Below are 19,014 nucleotides of genomic sequence, written 5' to 3' on the forward strand. Positions count from 1 at the left end.
GGGTGGAGCCTCTAGCCATTGTGTGAAGTCAACAGTGTGGCGTCAAGTCAGTCTAGCCCAAGTAATTACCATTCCCACAAACACACTCAGCACTGCCCTCCTTCAAAAAACACCCCATCCTCATAACCTGTGAAAAGCCCAAGAGCCCCAACAAAGAACACACTACAGTCAGCTAGATTAGCTATACATTCCTGAATACACTGGCATGACTGAATCAAATATTGATTTGCTACAGCATTAGAGATCAATACTGCAATAAAAGCACATCACTATATGAGGTACCTGAAGGTCTTTAATCATACTTGGTACTTGGGCTGTACAATCAATGGTGATTATTACTGTAAAAGCTTCAAATGTAATCCAATTTATTAACTCTCAGTAAAAATGTATGGATTTGAGGATTTTTCATTATGGTAGAGGATTGACAAATAGCAACATGGCTATTTTTTCATTGTGGTTCAGAATGTCCATATAGCAATGTTCCTATTTTCTCAATTTCCTGCAAAACTGCAAAAGTTAATATATGAACAAAAAACTGTTATCTATTTTGTTTAATCTAAAACAATTGTGGGAATTCTGAATTGTGTTTAATAGCGTCGTTTGAGGAGCAATTTAGTATTCTTTTAAGGGTGACCTCTGGAAAATCACTATTGGAGAGAAAATCCAATTTAATTTGGCTTAAAAACAGCATATTATTTATTGGTTTCTTTAAATACTGTCCTTTTAATTCCAACAATGCACTTTTCTGAATTGAGAAAGTGAAGGAAAATTAAATTAAATTGATGGGTAGACATTTATCAATATAAATTACATATTTAAAGCAGAGGTAACATTTGGGTTAGAGGCAGTGTTACCAAAGATAACTTCCATATCATATCAGATAAATAAAGCAGCTTATTTTTTAACCTTCAAGTATCACCATGCATAGGAAACCCTTCTACTGTTGAATTTGAGCCAGGTCTGCTGACAGTCACGGCTGTTTCTCATTTGTCTCTGCCATCACTGTGGCATTATGCAGGTCAGTTAGGCCTTACTTACTCCAGGGGGACTGACCTACTGTGACATACTTTGGATAAATCACAAATGTAATTATATCTTTTATGTGATTAAATTAAATCTATTGAATTTAAAATTTTGTTAGCAAAATAAGTGAATCTAGAGGATGATTTGACCTACAAATGTTCACAGAACAGTTTGTCAGAGTGAGGCATATTTCTTATTTGGGCAGTTGGTATGTGGTATGCCTGTATGGAGAGTTGCCATTTTGGCAGGTGATTTAACCTTTTTCTCTCTTGTGGTTGATGGGAGCAGTGAGCAATGTGAAGAAAAGAGTATTGAGAGTGTACAAATCATATCCAAACCATTTTAACAGGAAACATGGGAGACAATATCTGACTACTGGCTGCATATGGCAGCATATGACTCTTTCATGCAATATGCAGAATAAAAGTGCTATGATTTATAAATTCATATGAATATGGTCAAAGTTTTTTTGGAATTGATTGCAGGTCTTCATATAGTTACAATGAGCTACTGCCTCCCTTGATAAAACTGTCACAATAACATAAAAACCTGATTTTATTTGGAGGGAAATGTCGGTCAAGAACATAAATGTGAACAGCATGCAAGAGCCAGAACTTTTGAATATTCAAGCCAGAATTTACATCTTAAGTACTAAAGAATTTTTCTGCTTTCATCCACTCATCTTGACTTCTTGTTGTAACATCCTAATATATACATAACCTAAAAGTATTTACTTCAACATGTTGTCCTCTGTGAAGGTGTATACATGATACACTATTCATTACTCTGTAAACTCTATTATGGCTGTCTGTCTGCCAGTGTCCATAAAGTCCCCATGAGCTGCAAGTGAGAAGACTAATGAAATAGTGAAATATTGGTAACACTTTAAGGTTCAATTTGTTAACATTAGATTAACAACATAAGTTAATGTAAACTAACAATGAACAATACTTTTACAGTTGCATTTGTTCACATTAGTCAATGCACTATGAACTAACATGCTCTAACAATGAACACATTTTTATTAACAAACATAAAAAAGATTGATAAATGCTGTAAAACTATACATTGTTAATTGTTTGTTCATGATACCTAATGCATTATCTAGTGTTAACAAATGGAACCTTATTGTAGATTGTTACCAAAATATGATAAATATCAATGAAATTTGATGAGGAAATGGCTCAATGTCTTGAGTTCTGGCTGTCCCTCAAGGCTGGAACAGTAAATCCACAGCTGTGAAATCTTTAAGCCTTGTGGAAATACCATACCAAAATTTGTTTTAGTGCATCCTTTGAGGTTTATACAAGCCTGATGTGCTGAAAGCCTTTGAATTACAGGAATGTTCCCAAATTAACATGAGCATTTTAAAATCCCTCAAATTAATGGTGGATCCTCCTTTGAATGCATATCCAAATAAAAACACTGGTGATTTTCTCAAATAAATTCCTTACTATTTCATGACTGCTTTAATCTTTTACATTCTTTCGGTCCTGAACTGTTTAATATTCACTCTCATTCCTCTTTTAGGGTAGGGTTTAAAGCTTAGGTCACAGTCTCCTGTTCTAATTAAATTATTTTACTTTCTGCCATTGCACTATTTTTTTCATGTCTATATTATTGCATACTCAGGTTCACTGTCTAATCCTGGCAAAAGTAAAAACTGAGAAATGCCTCTTTAAACACGTTTTGGTGGGGAATGCAAACTATCTACCAGACTTGTGCGCCTTGCCTCAAGGGAAACTGTCTTCCATAGTTAAGATTTCAAAAGATAGAGGCTCAAGGTATTTAAAGGGAAGAAAATGTATTTATATAATAACTTTAGGGTTAAATTAGTTTTCTTACTAGTCAATTCACTATTTTTCTATTAATAAATACAAGTTAAGATTGTTTTTAAATAGCATAAAAATTAATTTGATATATGGTGTACTGTATGTGTAATGACCATAACAATTAAAATCACAAAGTTATCATTGCTTGGAATTTGCATTGCATGGAAATTAATATTTTCCCTACAGAATTAGAGTCAAAGGAGCAAATGAGGTCTTTTCTTCATAAAATATGTCATAGACACTCAAATTACAAGCATCTGATGAAATTACTTTTTCAGCATTAAGGTCTGATCATCCCTGTCAAAGAATCTGACACAATAATTCTGACAGCTGCTTACAGTTACATGTGATCAACATAAAAGTACACTGCAATATTTTTTTAGCACATAAGAGTTCATAATCAAAACATCTTAAATCTTTGCCAAATATAATTTGCAGAATTGCATGATGTTCTTTAACAATAATAACAAAACAAGGCCAATATGTCACAGGGATACTACAGTATATTGTTTTATTAGCTCTTTTACTGCATGAGTCATTGTTGACAGATTTACTGTTTTGTATTGAAACCTGCAGATCATCTTTTGACAGAGAAAAACAGAATACATTATGCTCGTCTATAGGTGCTGATAGGCACGCCCTTCTCAAGAGCTAGAGTGCTTGTCTGATCCCCTGAGGGACCACAGGATATATTTCATTATATTGAATATTACAACATTATACAGTAAATTCATGTTATTGAATATTCATTATATTATACTGTTGCGTCTTTGAGGTTACAATACAAAAATTTGAGTAATGCAAGAGGATTCGCCAGAAGTGCATATGATGTCAGATGTAATCTGATCTAAATTATGAGTCGAAGGCCTACTTCAAATGTCACTCCTCTGCAGAAATAATTAGATTTCTAAATTGAAATGACTTGAAACTTAACTTGTAGTCTTCCCGTCCTAAGACTGGCATGACTTAATGTTCCTGAACAACCATATCTTGACTGTCATTCTAAATGTAGCAATTCAACAACAAAAAAATTCTGAAAAAAAAAATATTCACACAGTTCACTAAGAGGCACATGCATAGATACCTATCCTTCTCCTGACAATTCAAGTGAAACATCCCTAAACCCACATGTCATTCCCTCCTTTTCCACATTTCTGTTTGCATAAAGGTAAATAGTGACATCAAGCCATTATTATCAGACCTAACTTTTGCACAGTTCACATTAACACAGGCAATTTTCAAGTACGTCACCCTTTAGTGTGTGTGTGTGTGTGTGTGTGTGTATTTGCCCAAGCTCATGAATCACCGCAGCATAGTAACACTGATCTTATTCAACAATAACTATAAAACATTCCTGTTACCTGAGATTTCTTGTTGAGTCCCTCAAAAGGCTAGAGCCCAACACACCCTCGCCCTCTTGTAGAAACAGCTGATAAAAGAGAAAACAATAATTTGGAGCAACCACACAAACAAAACCCATCCACACAGCTCACTGAACAAGCATTGTTATTACACCTCTTAACCAGAAAAAAGAACAGGAATTTTCCTTCACAATCTCAACACATGTATCTTCTTTGTCTTGCTTTTGTCACAGACTAGTTAGGGATGAGAGCCCACCTTCACAGGAAGACAGACCATCATAAAACACCAGGTCAAGGATATAAACTCAAGGGGGCTATTTGTAGTGGGTTTTATTGCTCAATTGTGATTGGTGCCTGTCTCACTCATTTATCAATGCTGACCAAGTCAGCACACATACATGCAGGCTATAAAACATAAAAGCCTCAGGACTGGGGGGGTGTATTTATGTGTTTGTGAAGTGGAGGGTCATGTTGAGTTATGATCAAAAAGTGGCTTGAGGGGCCTGGGTAGCTCAGTGAGTAAAGATGCTGACTATCACCCATTGAGTCGCAAGTTTGAATCCAGGGTGTGCTGAGTGACTCCAGCAACGTGTCCTAAGCAACCAAATTGGCCCGGTTGCTAGGGAGGTTGGAGTCACATGGGGTAACCTCCTCGTGGTCACTATAATGTGGTTCTCTATAATGTGGTTCTCGCTGATGCCGTGTAGAATAGTATGAAGCCTCCAAATGCGCTGTCTCCATGGTAAAGCGCTCAACAAGCCACATGATAAGATGCACAGATTGACGGTCTAAGACGTGGAGGCAACTGAGATTCATCCTTCGCCACCCGGATTGAGGCGAGTCACTATGCACCACGAGGACTTAGAGCGCACTGGGAATTGGATATTCCAAATTTGTGAGAAAAGGGGAGAAAAAAAATTTGGCTTGCATCTCTGAGTTTCATAGAGCTAGAATAGTATATAAATTAGATATTAAATTGATATTGATATCTGAATGACCAAATTTGAAAGTTGAGACTTTATTAAATGTTACCTGCTTGGTCCTGTCTGTCAGCGCGTTGTCAGGGTCCTCTATGTATTTTTCACGACATTCATAGCTATAAGCGCATTATTAATAGCTAGCTATAAGCGAAAACTTTAGGTGTCGACAACGTATTATAGCCATCTCCATTTTGCAAAGACGACATATCACGGAATTGTTTCCTTTTAAATTAAAGAATTCCCATACTTTAGAGGAACGAGTGCATGCCGCCTTGCACTTCTGATAGTCTGAGGAGCCACTCGTGTTTCTACTACTCGTCGGCGCCGCTATCTTTGTTTTGGGTCCGACGAATCGACGCGCATATTTTGCGTCGACGTATTTTTTGCTGACGTCGACGCGTTGTCCCAGCCCTAATTGAGAGGGAAGGCGAACCCCACTAAAGTTATTGTTCCAATGTGATCTCATGAGAATTCGTATGTATTCTTACGTAAAGTTTGGTTCTAGCAAATGTACATACTCTTACGTTTGCATAGACATCGAAACGTACAATATTGATGTATTGACAGCATCTAAATGTCATCATTTTACATATTAACACCTATAGAAACGTACAAATGTTTACATGTACTGTTTGCATTGATTAATATCTTAAATTTAATTTATAATCAATGAGATTATTTAAATGCCATCACATTTATTTAATGCAGTTGACATTATAATATGACATTTTAACTGTTTCATTTAGTTCTGTGTGATTACTGCAGCCACGTTTATAATGATTATATCTCTTCAATTAAAACTAAACTTTAACATGTTAAAATGAATAAAACTCTGTAATCGTTGAATCGTTTATTAAGCATTTAATTTAATTTTTGTTTGCCATGGGACACAAAAGGAGTTTTCAGAATATGTAAAAACAAAATAAACCTCAAAAAACACCATAAAACAATATTAAAATTAATCCATAAATTTGTTAGCTATAATCCAAATCTTCTTACTGCTTTCTGTGAAGAACAGACACAAATTCAAGCCTTTTATTCAATGATCTCCATCACCGTCTGCCACAGCGCGCCCGCTGTAACCGTCAACACTTGTTGGTTTCGTTTTCAAAATGCAAAAATTGCCGCCTCAAACATTACCAGCGGTTCTCAATTATTGTGATTCAATGTATTTGTCTGTACGTGTTTCATATGCTTAATAAATGGTTATGGTTTGGTTTAGGAGTAGGTGTGGGATTAGCTGCTGTTAAATATGTATTTAAATGAATATATTATTGTGGCAGGGCGGAGGGCGGGGCCGGGTCGTGATCATACACATGGTCCCGTATTAGGCTAATCAAGCCTCTGAGGTTTAAAGGTCGACTGCAGAGTATCGTGCGGGAGAGAGAGCTCGTTAGCGGACATGTCCGTCATGTGTGTGTTTGTGTTGTCTTTTAACTTTATCATTAAACTATTATTTATACCGTCAAGCCGGTTCTCGCCTCCTCCTTTCCATTGATCCTGTTACAATTATATAAAAAAAATGATGCTGCTGTAAATGAATCTACTTGTTACATGTTTTTATATTGTTGAAATGTGGTTATATTTTGAGTTTGGGGTAGTGTTAAGGGATCTAAAATATCTATAAAACAGTAAATAATTTACAAATATATTTATAATCGATTTGTGTATTCAAATATACAGTATTTGTAATGGATTCGTCAACATATTATGATTCTAATGCTTTAAATATGTAAACGTATTTAGTTTTTAGATGCTTTCAATTTTCCATTATGTACATTTTAGTTTCTGTCCAAACATACAAACATGTAAGTTTAAATGTAACAAATATTAACGTTCAAATAGCTACATGTATATTAATGAGATCATGCTGATCTCCACATGTTTCATTTCACATATGTTTAAATGATAAATTCCATCTGTCAGTTCATAGAAAACTGGAAAGGCAATGTAGACAAAATCTTTGTTGAAAAAAATGTGAATTATTAAAGTAATTGGGGCAAAGATCACATACTGTAAATGATCAGAGTGAGCTGCACCATTTGGCACCTGCAAAGAACCAAGAACATTTTTTATAAAGGGAACCTGAACGTCTCCTTTCACTGCAAATTTAAGAGTTCAACAGCCAACCTGGTAAAATTACACTTCTCATATTTCACTTTGAATTTCTTTATGGCCCTTTCACATGTATTGATTACTTTTTGATACTTGACACCAAAAAGCAGCTTAGAAATCCTTAGAAAACCATTATGAACATCCATTTGCTGTCTCAGAGAATTCTGGCTGTCCTACTCCTTCATGAGTCAACATACACATACATTTAAATGTTCATGATCTTAAGTCATTTGGCCTATAGTCCCAAAAGGGAGGATGTTCACCTCACTATTTTTCAGTTGTTGCAAGTAGAATCACCCTCTGCTTTCAAAATTATTATAGATATTATTTTAATCCTGAGATTACTTTAATATATCATAGTAACAAGGGTATAATGTTTAAGCTATAGCTTATCTCTACATTATTAAAGAAGCAGAAGTAGCCCTTCCCTGGTTTCATATGTTGAGAAACTAACCCTTGAGTGTCAGCCTCTCTCATTACATGGGGGTGAGAGACCAGGGCCTGTTTAATTGGCCAACTGATTACACCACGTACACTCTATCACTCCCCCTTTCTGCTGCAGACTCTCAGAAGCCTTCCTGTTCTCTGGCCTGCAGGTTCAGAGGGATCAGAGCCCTGGAACAAGGGCTTCCTTTGTGTGCTTCACTGGACTGGGAAATGGAGATGAGTTTGTCCATTTGCCTCTGTGGCTACAGCGAGGGCTGGATGAGGCCCTGAGAGAAAAGTGGGCTCAGGTATCACTAACAGCAGTACTGAGCAGGTGAAGCATAGGGCTCTGAATTGATATCTAAATAGACTAGATGTGAAAAAATCTAGAATGTATTTCATGACTATAGTGCACTGATGTTATTCAAATCACTGAGTGATTTGGCTTACAATAGAGCCAAGAACACTCTTGAAGTTCTTTCTTTTGATGATGCTCAGTATAAACTACATTCTCTAACAGATTGAATCTGCAAGTGGCTTTGCTTCCAGGGTTATTGATGGTCCCTCAAAGCACAGTGCTAACAGCATTAATTTTGAATACTTATCCAAAACAGCTTTTGTGGCTAGGGGCCCACGATTACAAGAAAAAGAAAAGAACAAGAGTGATGCTTCTTCAAAAAATTAATAAGAAATGAAGACTTGTGTTACATCTTATTTTAAAGCCAATGAAAACAATAGCTACTACACATCTTACATGCTTGGCCACTAACAAGACCAACAACACAAAACAGGTAAGCCATAAAGTGCATAACACTTCACTTTGCTAAAACATGCTGTTTCTCTAATCACCAAGATATGAATGACTCTATATTTTGCATTACTGGCCGTTAAAAGTTATCTTGCAATTGAGAATAAGATTAGCTGATACATGTAAAAGCATAAAGACACATCTAATTCTTTTTGACCTCCCAGTATCCATTTTAGAAAGAAAGCCTTTATGACAATCATAAAACAGCATGGCTCCTTAGGCAAACAATGAGAAATGTATTTGGTCATGGGAGAATGTAAATCCAACAGGAGCAAACCAATTACTTGGATTTATAGATGGGCGACTTAATGTTTTTAATAATTTCATTTTGTCAAGTGTTACTTGTTACTCTAGCAGAACCTTTTTATTCTTGTTTGATTAACTGGGTAGAGTGTCCTATCTACAGACACACTGGGATCAGAAGCCCAGACCTAAGCGCCTATTACTCTGGCCAGTGCTTTCGTCGCAACTGATTTGTGGTTGTGCAGATCTTATCTCCTGAGATGATGAAAGATTGGCTTCTAATCCAAAGTGCTCTTGTCAAGTTAAGATTAAATAGAACCATTTAGCTGTCTCAGAGATGCCTGGACATTTATTCTGTGTGAGAGAGCAATAATCTCTAGCTCCTCTCTTTGAATTCTCAGGATTTTATGAGGATTAGAGTGCTCTTATTTAAAAGAGCAATGAAATGGAATGCAGCCTAGAATAAGTGGCATGATACTGCAGCGGTCATGGGTAGTTGAGGAAAGAGACGAAAAGGTAGAAACAGTGCAGCATAATGTCTCCTACCCTGATTGCTATACCAGCCCCTGTCAGCAATGAAAGTATGTGCTCAAACTCCAAGAATCATATCCATATTTCATAACCAATGTGAACCAACCAGATGGCAAGATGTTTTGGGTAAATTGTACATAGTGTATGATGCACAAATGTTCCTTATGAGGCTATATACAAATAATTGATTCTAGATCCTCTACTAATGCGTCCTGTCACTTTTTGAGATAATAGAGTATGTGCCCCTTATCGATGAATCTGGGGACCTTTATTGTTTTCATGACCATGAGGGCAAGACTAGGTGATCCTCCCCTTTTATTCTACTCAGTGACATTGTGATAGTTCTGACAAGATCATAAAGACATCTTTATGGGTCTAAACTCCTGAAAACAGTCCAGCATTGCATAACAGTCGTATGTCGTAAGTCGCATATGCCCGTGTGTGTGCACAGTCAAATTAAGTACTTTGAAAGGCTAGCATTCGACTTTACACAAACAGTAACATCCTACACCAGGCGTGAACATTCTAAACTGTTTAATTTGGAAACAGGACACATGTTTATTGTCGGCACGATGGACACACTGCAACGGACACTTCCAGGGTAGACAGTATCATTGATTCTAATGGCATTCTATTGCTTTTGATGTCTAGTGTAGACAGGGTGTAAGCGTTCACATCCAAACCAATTCGGGCTTTAGAACAGCAACTGTTTGCACTACCACAAACAGGCTTCTTAAAGAGTTATTTCACCTAAAAAAAAAAAGAATATTCTGTCATCAAATACTCATCATCATGTCTTCCCTGATTATAAACATAAGAATTTGGAACTTGAAATGATCTTTGCTATGCAAACTTAAAAAATAACACACAAAGGAGTTTCAACGTTACAGTTTAGCATAATTTTGTTGATAACACTCAACACAATGTAGTTAAGTTCAGTCAACAGCACCTGCAACCTCTTAACCTTCTATTAAAAAGATCTTTTACCATCTGTCTCTCTTTATATTCCCACAGCAAAACAGACCTTCTGAATAAAAGCGGGCATGCAAACAAGGCTTTCACTCTCTATGTAAGTGATAAAAACCTAATTGGTGAAATGTGGCCACTCTTTAAATTCCACAGTAATTGCTAAAATTTAAATCATCCAAGATGGAGCCAGTTAATTAACTGACAGGAGGAAAGGGCCAAAAGAGTCGAGTCATGTGGCTTTGATCCAAACTTGTGCACAACATAATAAACAAGGTTTACTAAGAACTTCAAGACAAGGATTCGGTTGTATTATTGATGAAAGGAGACAACCTAGTCTCTTGAAATTTTTCCACGCTGCCTCCTTTAAATTTCAATTACTATTCATGCAGCCACTGATTGGACTTGATGATGATATAATTGATATTGATGCTTAATAACAGGTCAGGAAAATTAAGAGACATTCCCCATATTCAAATACATATACTCACCTATTATACAGTATGCAAAATGAAGTGCGTCAAATGAGTAGGATATCTGAATCCTCAGTATTCATAAAACAGTAGGCAAAAAATACATAGATGACCTACTGCATCTGCAATAGCACCTGCTGAGATTCTGAAGTGTGTGACAAGTGGAGTCTTTGCTATCCCAAAATGCCACGGGAGCTGAGAAGCTGTCCGATTCAAAGTGCTAAATTAAAAGAATGGTAGAAAACCATAAGCTGGGCGTAAGTGTAAGTACATTTGTTCCACATTAGTTTTGGAGTTGTTGTTAGTACGCCATACATACAGGTCAAACATGATCCTACGGGAACTCAATTTGGCACGTTGTTTCAGAGAGTTCACCCATATCCTGTGGGTGTGGCCAAATCGATTCAAACCACAACTCACGAATTGAAAGGGAGTCCATTTGACCAACTCTGCTCAATAATGCAAGAATATAAAAGGGTTTTAATGTTTTTATTGTGTTTGTAAAGGATACATGCGAGTTCTGTATAAATAAGTGTGCAGGCTGGAGAAATAAATGTTAGTTGTTCAGCTACTTAAAGGAACAGCTTCAGATTCCCAGCAGATGTATCATCACCTGGATCCTCTGTACTGTTATAATTATTGTCTGCTGCCAGGATCTAAGGATTTGGAATTGTGGATCTTTGGAATTGTTATTGGGCTGTGGAATCTAGAATATAATTGATGTTTATTAAAGACTCTCATGTGCAGTCAATGAATGACATCCAGATATTTGTCTTGAAGTGCATTGAAAGATCATTTATTTGACTGATCCTGTTCTGTGAATAACCACACAACAGCTGTGTAACTACAATACTATAAGCACTGTTGCGCACCAGCTGCTGACAGAAAAGGTCGATAGTGGATAGGTGCTTGTCATCTTGAAAAATCTGCAGAACAATACTAAACAGTTGTTGTTGTTTTCTCAACAGAAAGAAAATACATTCTGCATATATTAAAGTCTTCAATCAAATGAGTAGGGAAAGGAGGTTTAGAGATGACACATGGGAACAGTGTCACAAGAGCTACATCTAAACAATGAGGTTTTGGTCAAATGTATGACTACATGAAGACTTGTTAATGTTTTCTCTTGCATTGTTATTTATGTTGGTTTCAAACACATATATACAAACACCGATACTTGTTTTCCTGTTAATCATTTAACTACAATAAGCAGCAGGTTCTCGTTGTGAAAAATTGCCTCATATAGTGACACATATTACTGCTGTATGTTCAATGAACTCTTCCTTTTTTATAGTCGAGACTTTGTGTCTATACAGAAATAGACCATGAGAAATATTAAATGGAGTAAAAAGTGTGATTATTCGGCCCAACGGTTCCCTTGCCTGACACACCATCATCTACAGTGCAAGTGAGTGCGTTCTAGTTTGACGTTTCACTTCAGGCCGCTCCTGTCTTTAATTGTTCAACTGGAGACCGACATCCATCCACTCAAAAAACACGTTCATACTGCATTCATACAGACTCGGAAAGTCAGATTTTCCAACTTCCTAGTAGGAAAAGTGCAATGGAACACCACTTGAAGTTGGAATTCTAACTTGGAAACTCGTGTGGAAATTTTTAACTCAGATTTCTCTGAGATGCGTGTGCGTGATGTAACACAAACATGTCAGCAGGGAGATACACAAAGTAATAAACATGAACTTTTATTACGTAATATTGATAAATGAGTCAAAGTTCCTACATTATATGATATTAAAGCTTGTTTAACAAATATTTGCAGAAACAGGTGTATAAAACAAATAAAACTCTCTTTTTTTAACCGTACACCTGTAGCACAAATACTAGCGTTGCAGCATTGTTGATCACTTGGGTTTACAGTTTAACATCTGCTCAGCTAACGGGAGCATTGCAGTTTTGTTTCCTTACATGTCATCTTCCGAGCATCTGGCAATGGAATGCCTTTATGGTCGGAGATTGGAGATATCAAGTAGGAATATCCCAAATCTGGCTTGAATAAACCACAGCATAATTACTGGGGGATCTGAGGTGAGTTGAATATCCTGTAGCTGTCACCACCCAAAACTATGTGCCCACCAATCTGGATGTTTCATTATGTTATCCAATAGGGAAGGTTTGGCATTATAACCCATCAATCTAATTTAGTAAAGATTTGCAAGAGAACTCAGTCAGGTTAGAATGAATGTGAAGAGAGAAATACAGAGATAGACAGAAATTGTGCAGGATACATTCAGTAAACTTTTTATTATTTATTTGTTTATGTATTTATTTCAGTTTCAACAACATTTGATAAGGAGAGTCACACTCTAAAAGTGAAACCCTGAAACTAAAACACATGGTATATTTTAATTAATTGTAAACATTCATTTCAAATCCATGTTTGTTGCTCATTCTTTCACCTATAGTTTCACCTTTAGTCCATGTTCTCTGATATCTCATTTTCAGATGCTCCCATGATCACACTGTCTGCTGAGGTAAAAGTTCATAGCACAGAACTTTAAAACACAGATAAACAAGAACCTGAAGACAAACACTCGATGGAGGTCTGTAAATTCTGTGTGCGGTACAGTAATTCACCACACATAGAACAAGAACACTGTACTAGATACAAAAACACTACACCTTGATAAGTCACCGGTGATACGGTGAATGGTGTCTGTTCACTTTACATTAAAAAACTTCTAAAGAAAAAAAAGGGGGGAATACAGTGATTCTGTAAGAGAGACTTAATTTGACAGGAGAGGCCATGTACTTAGAGAAATATCAAAATCTAACTTTTATACAGTTTTATTAAATACATAATGTAAGTTGCATATTATAAATGGAATTAGCTGTAAACTTCTTAACAGGGTCATTTGCTATCTCAAATTGTTTTGATATTTTGATGTGCAGCTATAATGTCTCTGACTTTGGCTTTCCTTAAAGGAATAGTTCACTCTAATATTAAAATTCTCTCTTTATTTAATCACTCTCATGCCATTCCTGATGTGTGTGACTTTATTTCTTCTGCAGAACACAAACTAATATTTTTAGAAGAATATGTGATCTGTAGGTCCATACAATGCAAGTGAATGGTGATCTGAACTTTGAAGCTCAGAAAAGCATATAAAGGCAGCATAAAGGTAATCCATACGACTCCAGTGGGTTAATCAATGTCTTCTGAGGTGATCTAATCAGTTTTGGGTGAGAACAGATTCTTATTACAGCACGATCTAGTGCTCTGTGTGTGTGTCAAGCACTAGGAAGTGTAATCGAGCTTGAAATAATGATCGTGCTTAGAGACTGCAATGGCAACATGTACAGTGAAAAAGGAGTTACATTTTGGTTTGATCTCACCCAAAACTGATTGGATCTCTTCAGAAGACATAAATTCAATATCAGTCAATATATTAAAATCAGCAAATCAATTTAAATGCTTAATGTATAAAAAAATAAATAATCATCATAAAAAATAACATCTAGTGAAAGTTTTTCCAATTATTAAAGCATTATAAATAATTTAAACACTCAGCATTAAGCTCAAAGTAATGCATGTGTTCCTAAACAACATTCCCCAGTCATGTCACTGCATGTTCTCAGTGGCCATTAAGACTAAAAGAATTAGAGCCAATTAAGAGAACCACAGAAAGGCCCTAATAATACTCCCGGGGGTGTAAAAATTCTTCTAATGTTCTTCTTCCAAGACTGTAATTTCCTTTGATGGAAACTAACCTGGCAACTATGATGACAGACGAGCTGAATTACTATAATCAGAATGTGATACCAATATTGAAGACTTTTTTTAAATACAAAGTGACTCAGAGCAGAGAGAAGCCAAAGAGCGAAAAAGAAAGACAGAGTGAGTGTCAGAACATGAAACGAGCAATAAAATAGCACCTATATGAAGTAGCACTTCTATTTAAAATACACTATCACTTTCTCTCAGAGCATGGGTCTGAGTTTGCCCATTTCTGTGAATTTTTATTCATGAAGAGTCTACAGATCTCAGATCTCCCATTCAGGGCTAATGAATAAATGGATGGCAGTAGCCGACTTAAACTGGATGAATGTGTGGAGGTCATGGTAAGGACAGCAAGTTAACTTGAGAGTCTTAGTAAAAGATGACAGTAGTTATTTTTCCTCATTGAAAAGGAAGGACAGCTGAAAAAGATATACTCTTGATGCCGCACATGATTGGAATGGAAAGAACCTTTCATTTTTTTACCCTGTAGGAAATGGGAAAAGTTAGACAAATGTTATTTGATAAGCATCCTGTGCAATTTTTTTTAAAAATAGCTCAAATAATTTCACCAGAGATTGAACCATCCCGAATGTGACTGAAGTCATTTTCATGACAAGGTAAACAATGAAAAAAAATACAAAAATAAAACCTAACCTTAGATCCATAAACTTTGACTACAATTGAGTGAAAGCCAGATGGCACCAGAAACTGTCTATCATTCACTGACTTTCCCAAGGACTCATACCATTTGCCAGCACAGATCCTTTGTAGCTATTACAACTGTGTTGCTCCATCTTTGTCAAATAGTTGGCACAGTAACTAATGCTACACCACAACTTTCCGACTAAAGTCACTTGTGGTTCCCAGATGTATCACATGCTAATGAAACCTAATTAGCTGCAGTTTTCTACACTGCCCCATAAATCTCAACCTATGCCCAAGATAAACACACCATCAAGTCCCAACATCAAATTAAGAGGCATGACAAACATGCCTGGAAAGGAAAGCAATTATTTTTTTCCTATCACAGTTTTCCTATCACCTCTGTGTGATAGGAATCCAGAAATTGAGCTCTGAGAGAATTCAGAAAAAATCTAGTGGTCTGGTAAAGTCAGATATGCTGGTATCCCGGAAAAGCTTTATTCATTTAGCAGCTGCTTTTATCCAAAGCAAAGTGAGATGTCAGATGTCTCACAATATTAAAAAGTAATACATTCCAGTTTTTAATGCATTTAAAAGACAAATGAGTACTTGAAAGTAATAACATTTTTGTAGCAGAAAAGACTTCAGTGCTTTCCACAGAAAAAGTGCACTTACTTGGCTTGTTTTCACTTGGTCCTGTGATGGTACTGCTGCTGTTGTTGCTGTTGGTGCTGATGGTGGCGTCGTCGTGGGCTAAAGACACCTCCTCTGACAGTGTGGCCTTGTGAGGCAGAAGCCACTGGGTGATGATGTCCAGCACGAATAGGCTTAGCTATAAAAGAAACAGTGCAGTTCAAAAAGAAATATATTTATATCAGATCAATAGCTCCTGAAATAGTTCAAACAGATAGAATCTAATGTAATTGAATATGCAGACTTGAATGGTGCATACAAGTGGTACAATGGGCAAAATGTTTTTTGTATTTAACATTTCTTAATTTTTTCCTCTGTATAGTGTAGTGGAGACGTTTAGCTATTTAAAATGGTATTGTGTGATGGGCTAAACTATTTGCCATAACACAACAGCAATAATACAATATTGGAAAGTGCCACTTTACCTGTATTCACCCTATATGCATAAATACCTGCATAAGTATGAACTATGCAAAGTATATGGAAGACATCTGCAGCAAAGCATGCAAATAGTTGGCCATCAGGTAACTGGAGACAAAGTATTATTGTTAATAATAAGTATATGGCGCCCCCTACTGCCTATAGTACAACATCAATTCCTTCTTTAAACAGTCATTTGCATTTTGTACTGGTGCAAAAAAGTGAAACTACAAATATTTCTTGGTAATGTACATGACAGTGTGCAGTATTTGAATGTTAGTCCCAAGAAAGCAAATCCGCGCGCACACACACACACACACACACACACACACACACACACACACACACACACACACACACACACACACACACACACACACACACACACAGGGGATTTTCAGACCAATTTGTGCAGTGTGGTTCCTCCTGGCCTGGTTCTTGGCTCGGATGACCTCCTCAATGCGGTCCACCTCTTGCTGGAACCGCTTACGTTCTCTCATGGCACTTTCTTTCGCCTCTCTCAAAACAGACTCCAAAATCTTCACACGCTCAGTGGTTGCACGTAGGCGCTTCTCAAGTTTAGGCAGCTCACATCTTAAGTCTGCATTATCATGTACCAGCTATAGATACATAGAAATGATAAAATATAGACAGAAACTGAAATGCTATATTTATATAATTTATGGTTCAAAGCCTATCCTATTACTTTTATACTACTATATTAAAGTTGTCAAAAATACAAAAAACCTGCTTGTGGACTTTAGTGAGCTGTTCCAGATTGTTCTCCAGGAAAATAATCTTTTGTTTTTGGGCCAGACTTCCCCCTGATTCATCAGTGTCCAGTTCCACACTCTACAAACCAAGTGTAAACAAGCAATGTCATTTATTTTATTTCACATTTACTAGCAACAACCACTGATTCCATTTGTACAGGGCTGAAAGAGTGTTTCTTTATTCATATTAATGTGGTTTTGTAGCATCACTAGCAACATTTTACTAGCAGCTATTATCCACAGAATAATTGCACAAACCCCTGCCTGATGAGACTCAGATTACAATGAGTTCAAAACAGAAGGAATACTCAGTGTTTGACAACTCACTCGTCCAATTCGATCACTGATTTCCTGGATAAAAAGCCTGCGCAGATTGTGGAGAGTCTGGAGCTCTTTGGCCTATAGGATAATAAAACGACACAATCTTTATCTTAAATAAATGTTGCATATTTTACAAGAAGAACAGCTGTTCAGATGCTGAATGTTATGTTGAAGATTGATGAACTACTGTACACAGAGAGCAAACTCACAACAGTCTCTTCCAGACCCTTTAGATCTTCTTTGGCTTGCTCCTTCTTCTCATTAAACAAACTAATTATAACAAAAGTGATAATAAATTTGATCAAACGATGTCTTTACTGAATGGCATGAAGCTACAAATGATTTTCAAACAAACTCATCTGCATTGAACTGAATCGGTCACTGCTTGTTACTGAGGTTCTTGGTAACTGTTTTAGTATGACTTTACTAATATGAGCAGTAGACTCACACAAGCTTCTGTAGCCTCTCATCCTTCTTCTGTTCCTCCTGTTTGAGCTTTTCATAGTCAGACATAAGCTGCTTGTGTTCAAGCTGAAGAGCTTGGTTCACACTGACATCAGATGGGGAACGACAGGGAATTATTGAATGAACTGAGTCATTTTGGATTCGTTTGGGTTAATTTTGACCTATACTAAGTGGATATACAGGAACAATTGCAAAGTATTCATTTTAAACCTCAATGCAAAAAATTTCAAATGAATATATAGCAGAAATATACTGTGATAAAACTCTTACTCCTTCAGCTCATCCAAGATCCTCTGTTTCTCTTCGATCTCATCTCGGAGACGAGAGACCTGCTTCTGATGAGCCACTCTGTGGCTTTCCATCTGCTGTTCCACGGCTTTCTACATACAAATACACAGACCATTAATATATTTCACTATGTAAATCTCATTTATATGACACTGTCTGTGGTAATTTTCTAGGGCCAGGGTTATCAACCAAGTGTCTGGGGACCCATGGTGGTCCAAAAATTTATTGCAAGACATCCACAAATAAGATACAGAAAGCTTTTTTATGTGCTATACCTAACATTCAATTATGTTTTTCAAAATGGCATTATTTTCCTATTAAAAACCATCCAATGTATCTATACAGTAGATTTCTGTGATCTTGTGATGTGAATTGTCAATACATTTACATTTACATTTTACATTTATGCATTTGGCAGACGCTTTTATCCAAAGCGACTTACAGTGCAATTATTACAGGGACAATCCCCCCGGAACAACCTGGAGTTAAGTGCCTTGCTCAAGGACACAATGGTGGTGGCTGTGGGGTTCGAACCAACGACCTTCTGATTAACAGCCCTGTGCTTTTGCCACTACGCCACCACCACTCCATACAAACCTGAAGCATCTAGAGCTTAAATATGGATGACAATAAATAGTCATACGTTATTGTGGGTTAGAGGAGAAAATGGCATTGATCACCTTCATCTCCACAGCATCCTGGATTCTGCTCATGTGTTCCTTTTCCTTATCCAGAACTGACACCTCGTGCATCTTTTCTATATGAGCAAAGCAAAAAAAAACTTTGAGAAATGCAAATATTGATAGATTGTATTTACACTAAGTGTAGTATACTATATACTATGTATAGTAGCATCACTGAAGCAAATTTATTGTGTTTATTTAGAGTTTACCCCTAAACCTAACCTTACAAAAA

At 36.6% G+C, this 19,014-nt stretch overlaps 1 protein-coding gene across 4 annotated transcripts in view; it reads right to left on the minus strand.

Moving 5' to 3' along the window:
• Positions 1–103: 103 nt before the first annotated feature.
• LOC127659124 (kinesin heavy chain-like) overlaps positions 104–19,014 on the minus strand; it is a 50,033-nt gene continuing 31,122 nt past the window's right edge. For 2 of the 4 annotated variants that reach the window (XM_052148786.1, XM_052148788.1), the window contains exons 18-24: positions 18,780–18,856; positions 18,082–18,191; positions 17,795–17,896; positions 17,556–17,616; positions 17,353–17,424; positions 17,000–17,104; positions 15,830–16,872 (exon numbers count right to left, since the gene is read on the minus strand). In XM_052148786.1, coding sequence (XP_052004746.1) covers positions 16,480–16,872; positions 17,000–17,104; positions 17,353–17,424; positions 17,556–17,616; positions 17,795–17,896; positions 18,082–18,191; positions 18,780–18,856 — 920 coding nt within the window. In that variant the 3' untranslated portion in view covers positions 15,830–16,479. Of the gene's footprint in view, positions 128–4,216; positions 4,285–13,002; positions 14,982–15,814; positions 16,873–16,999; positions 17,105–17,352; positions 17,425–17,555; positions 17,617–17,794; positions 17,897–18,081; positions 18,192–18,779; positions 18,857–19,014 lie in introns of those variants that run through there. The other 2 variants (XR_007972496.1, XM_052148787.1) reach the window with 2 other exon arrangements.

This window comes from Xyrauchen texanus, chromosome 18, assembly GCF_025860055.1.
Source record: "Xyrauchen texanus isolate HMW12.3.18 chromosome 18, RBS_HiC_50CHRs, whole genome shotgun sequence".
Taxonomy (NCBI): Eukaryota; Metazoa; Chordata; class Actinopteri; order Cypriniformes; family Catostomidae; genus Xyrauchen; species Xyrauchen texanus.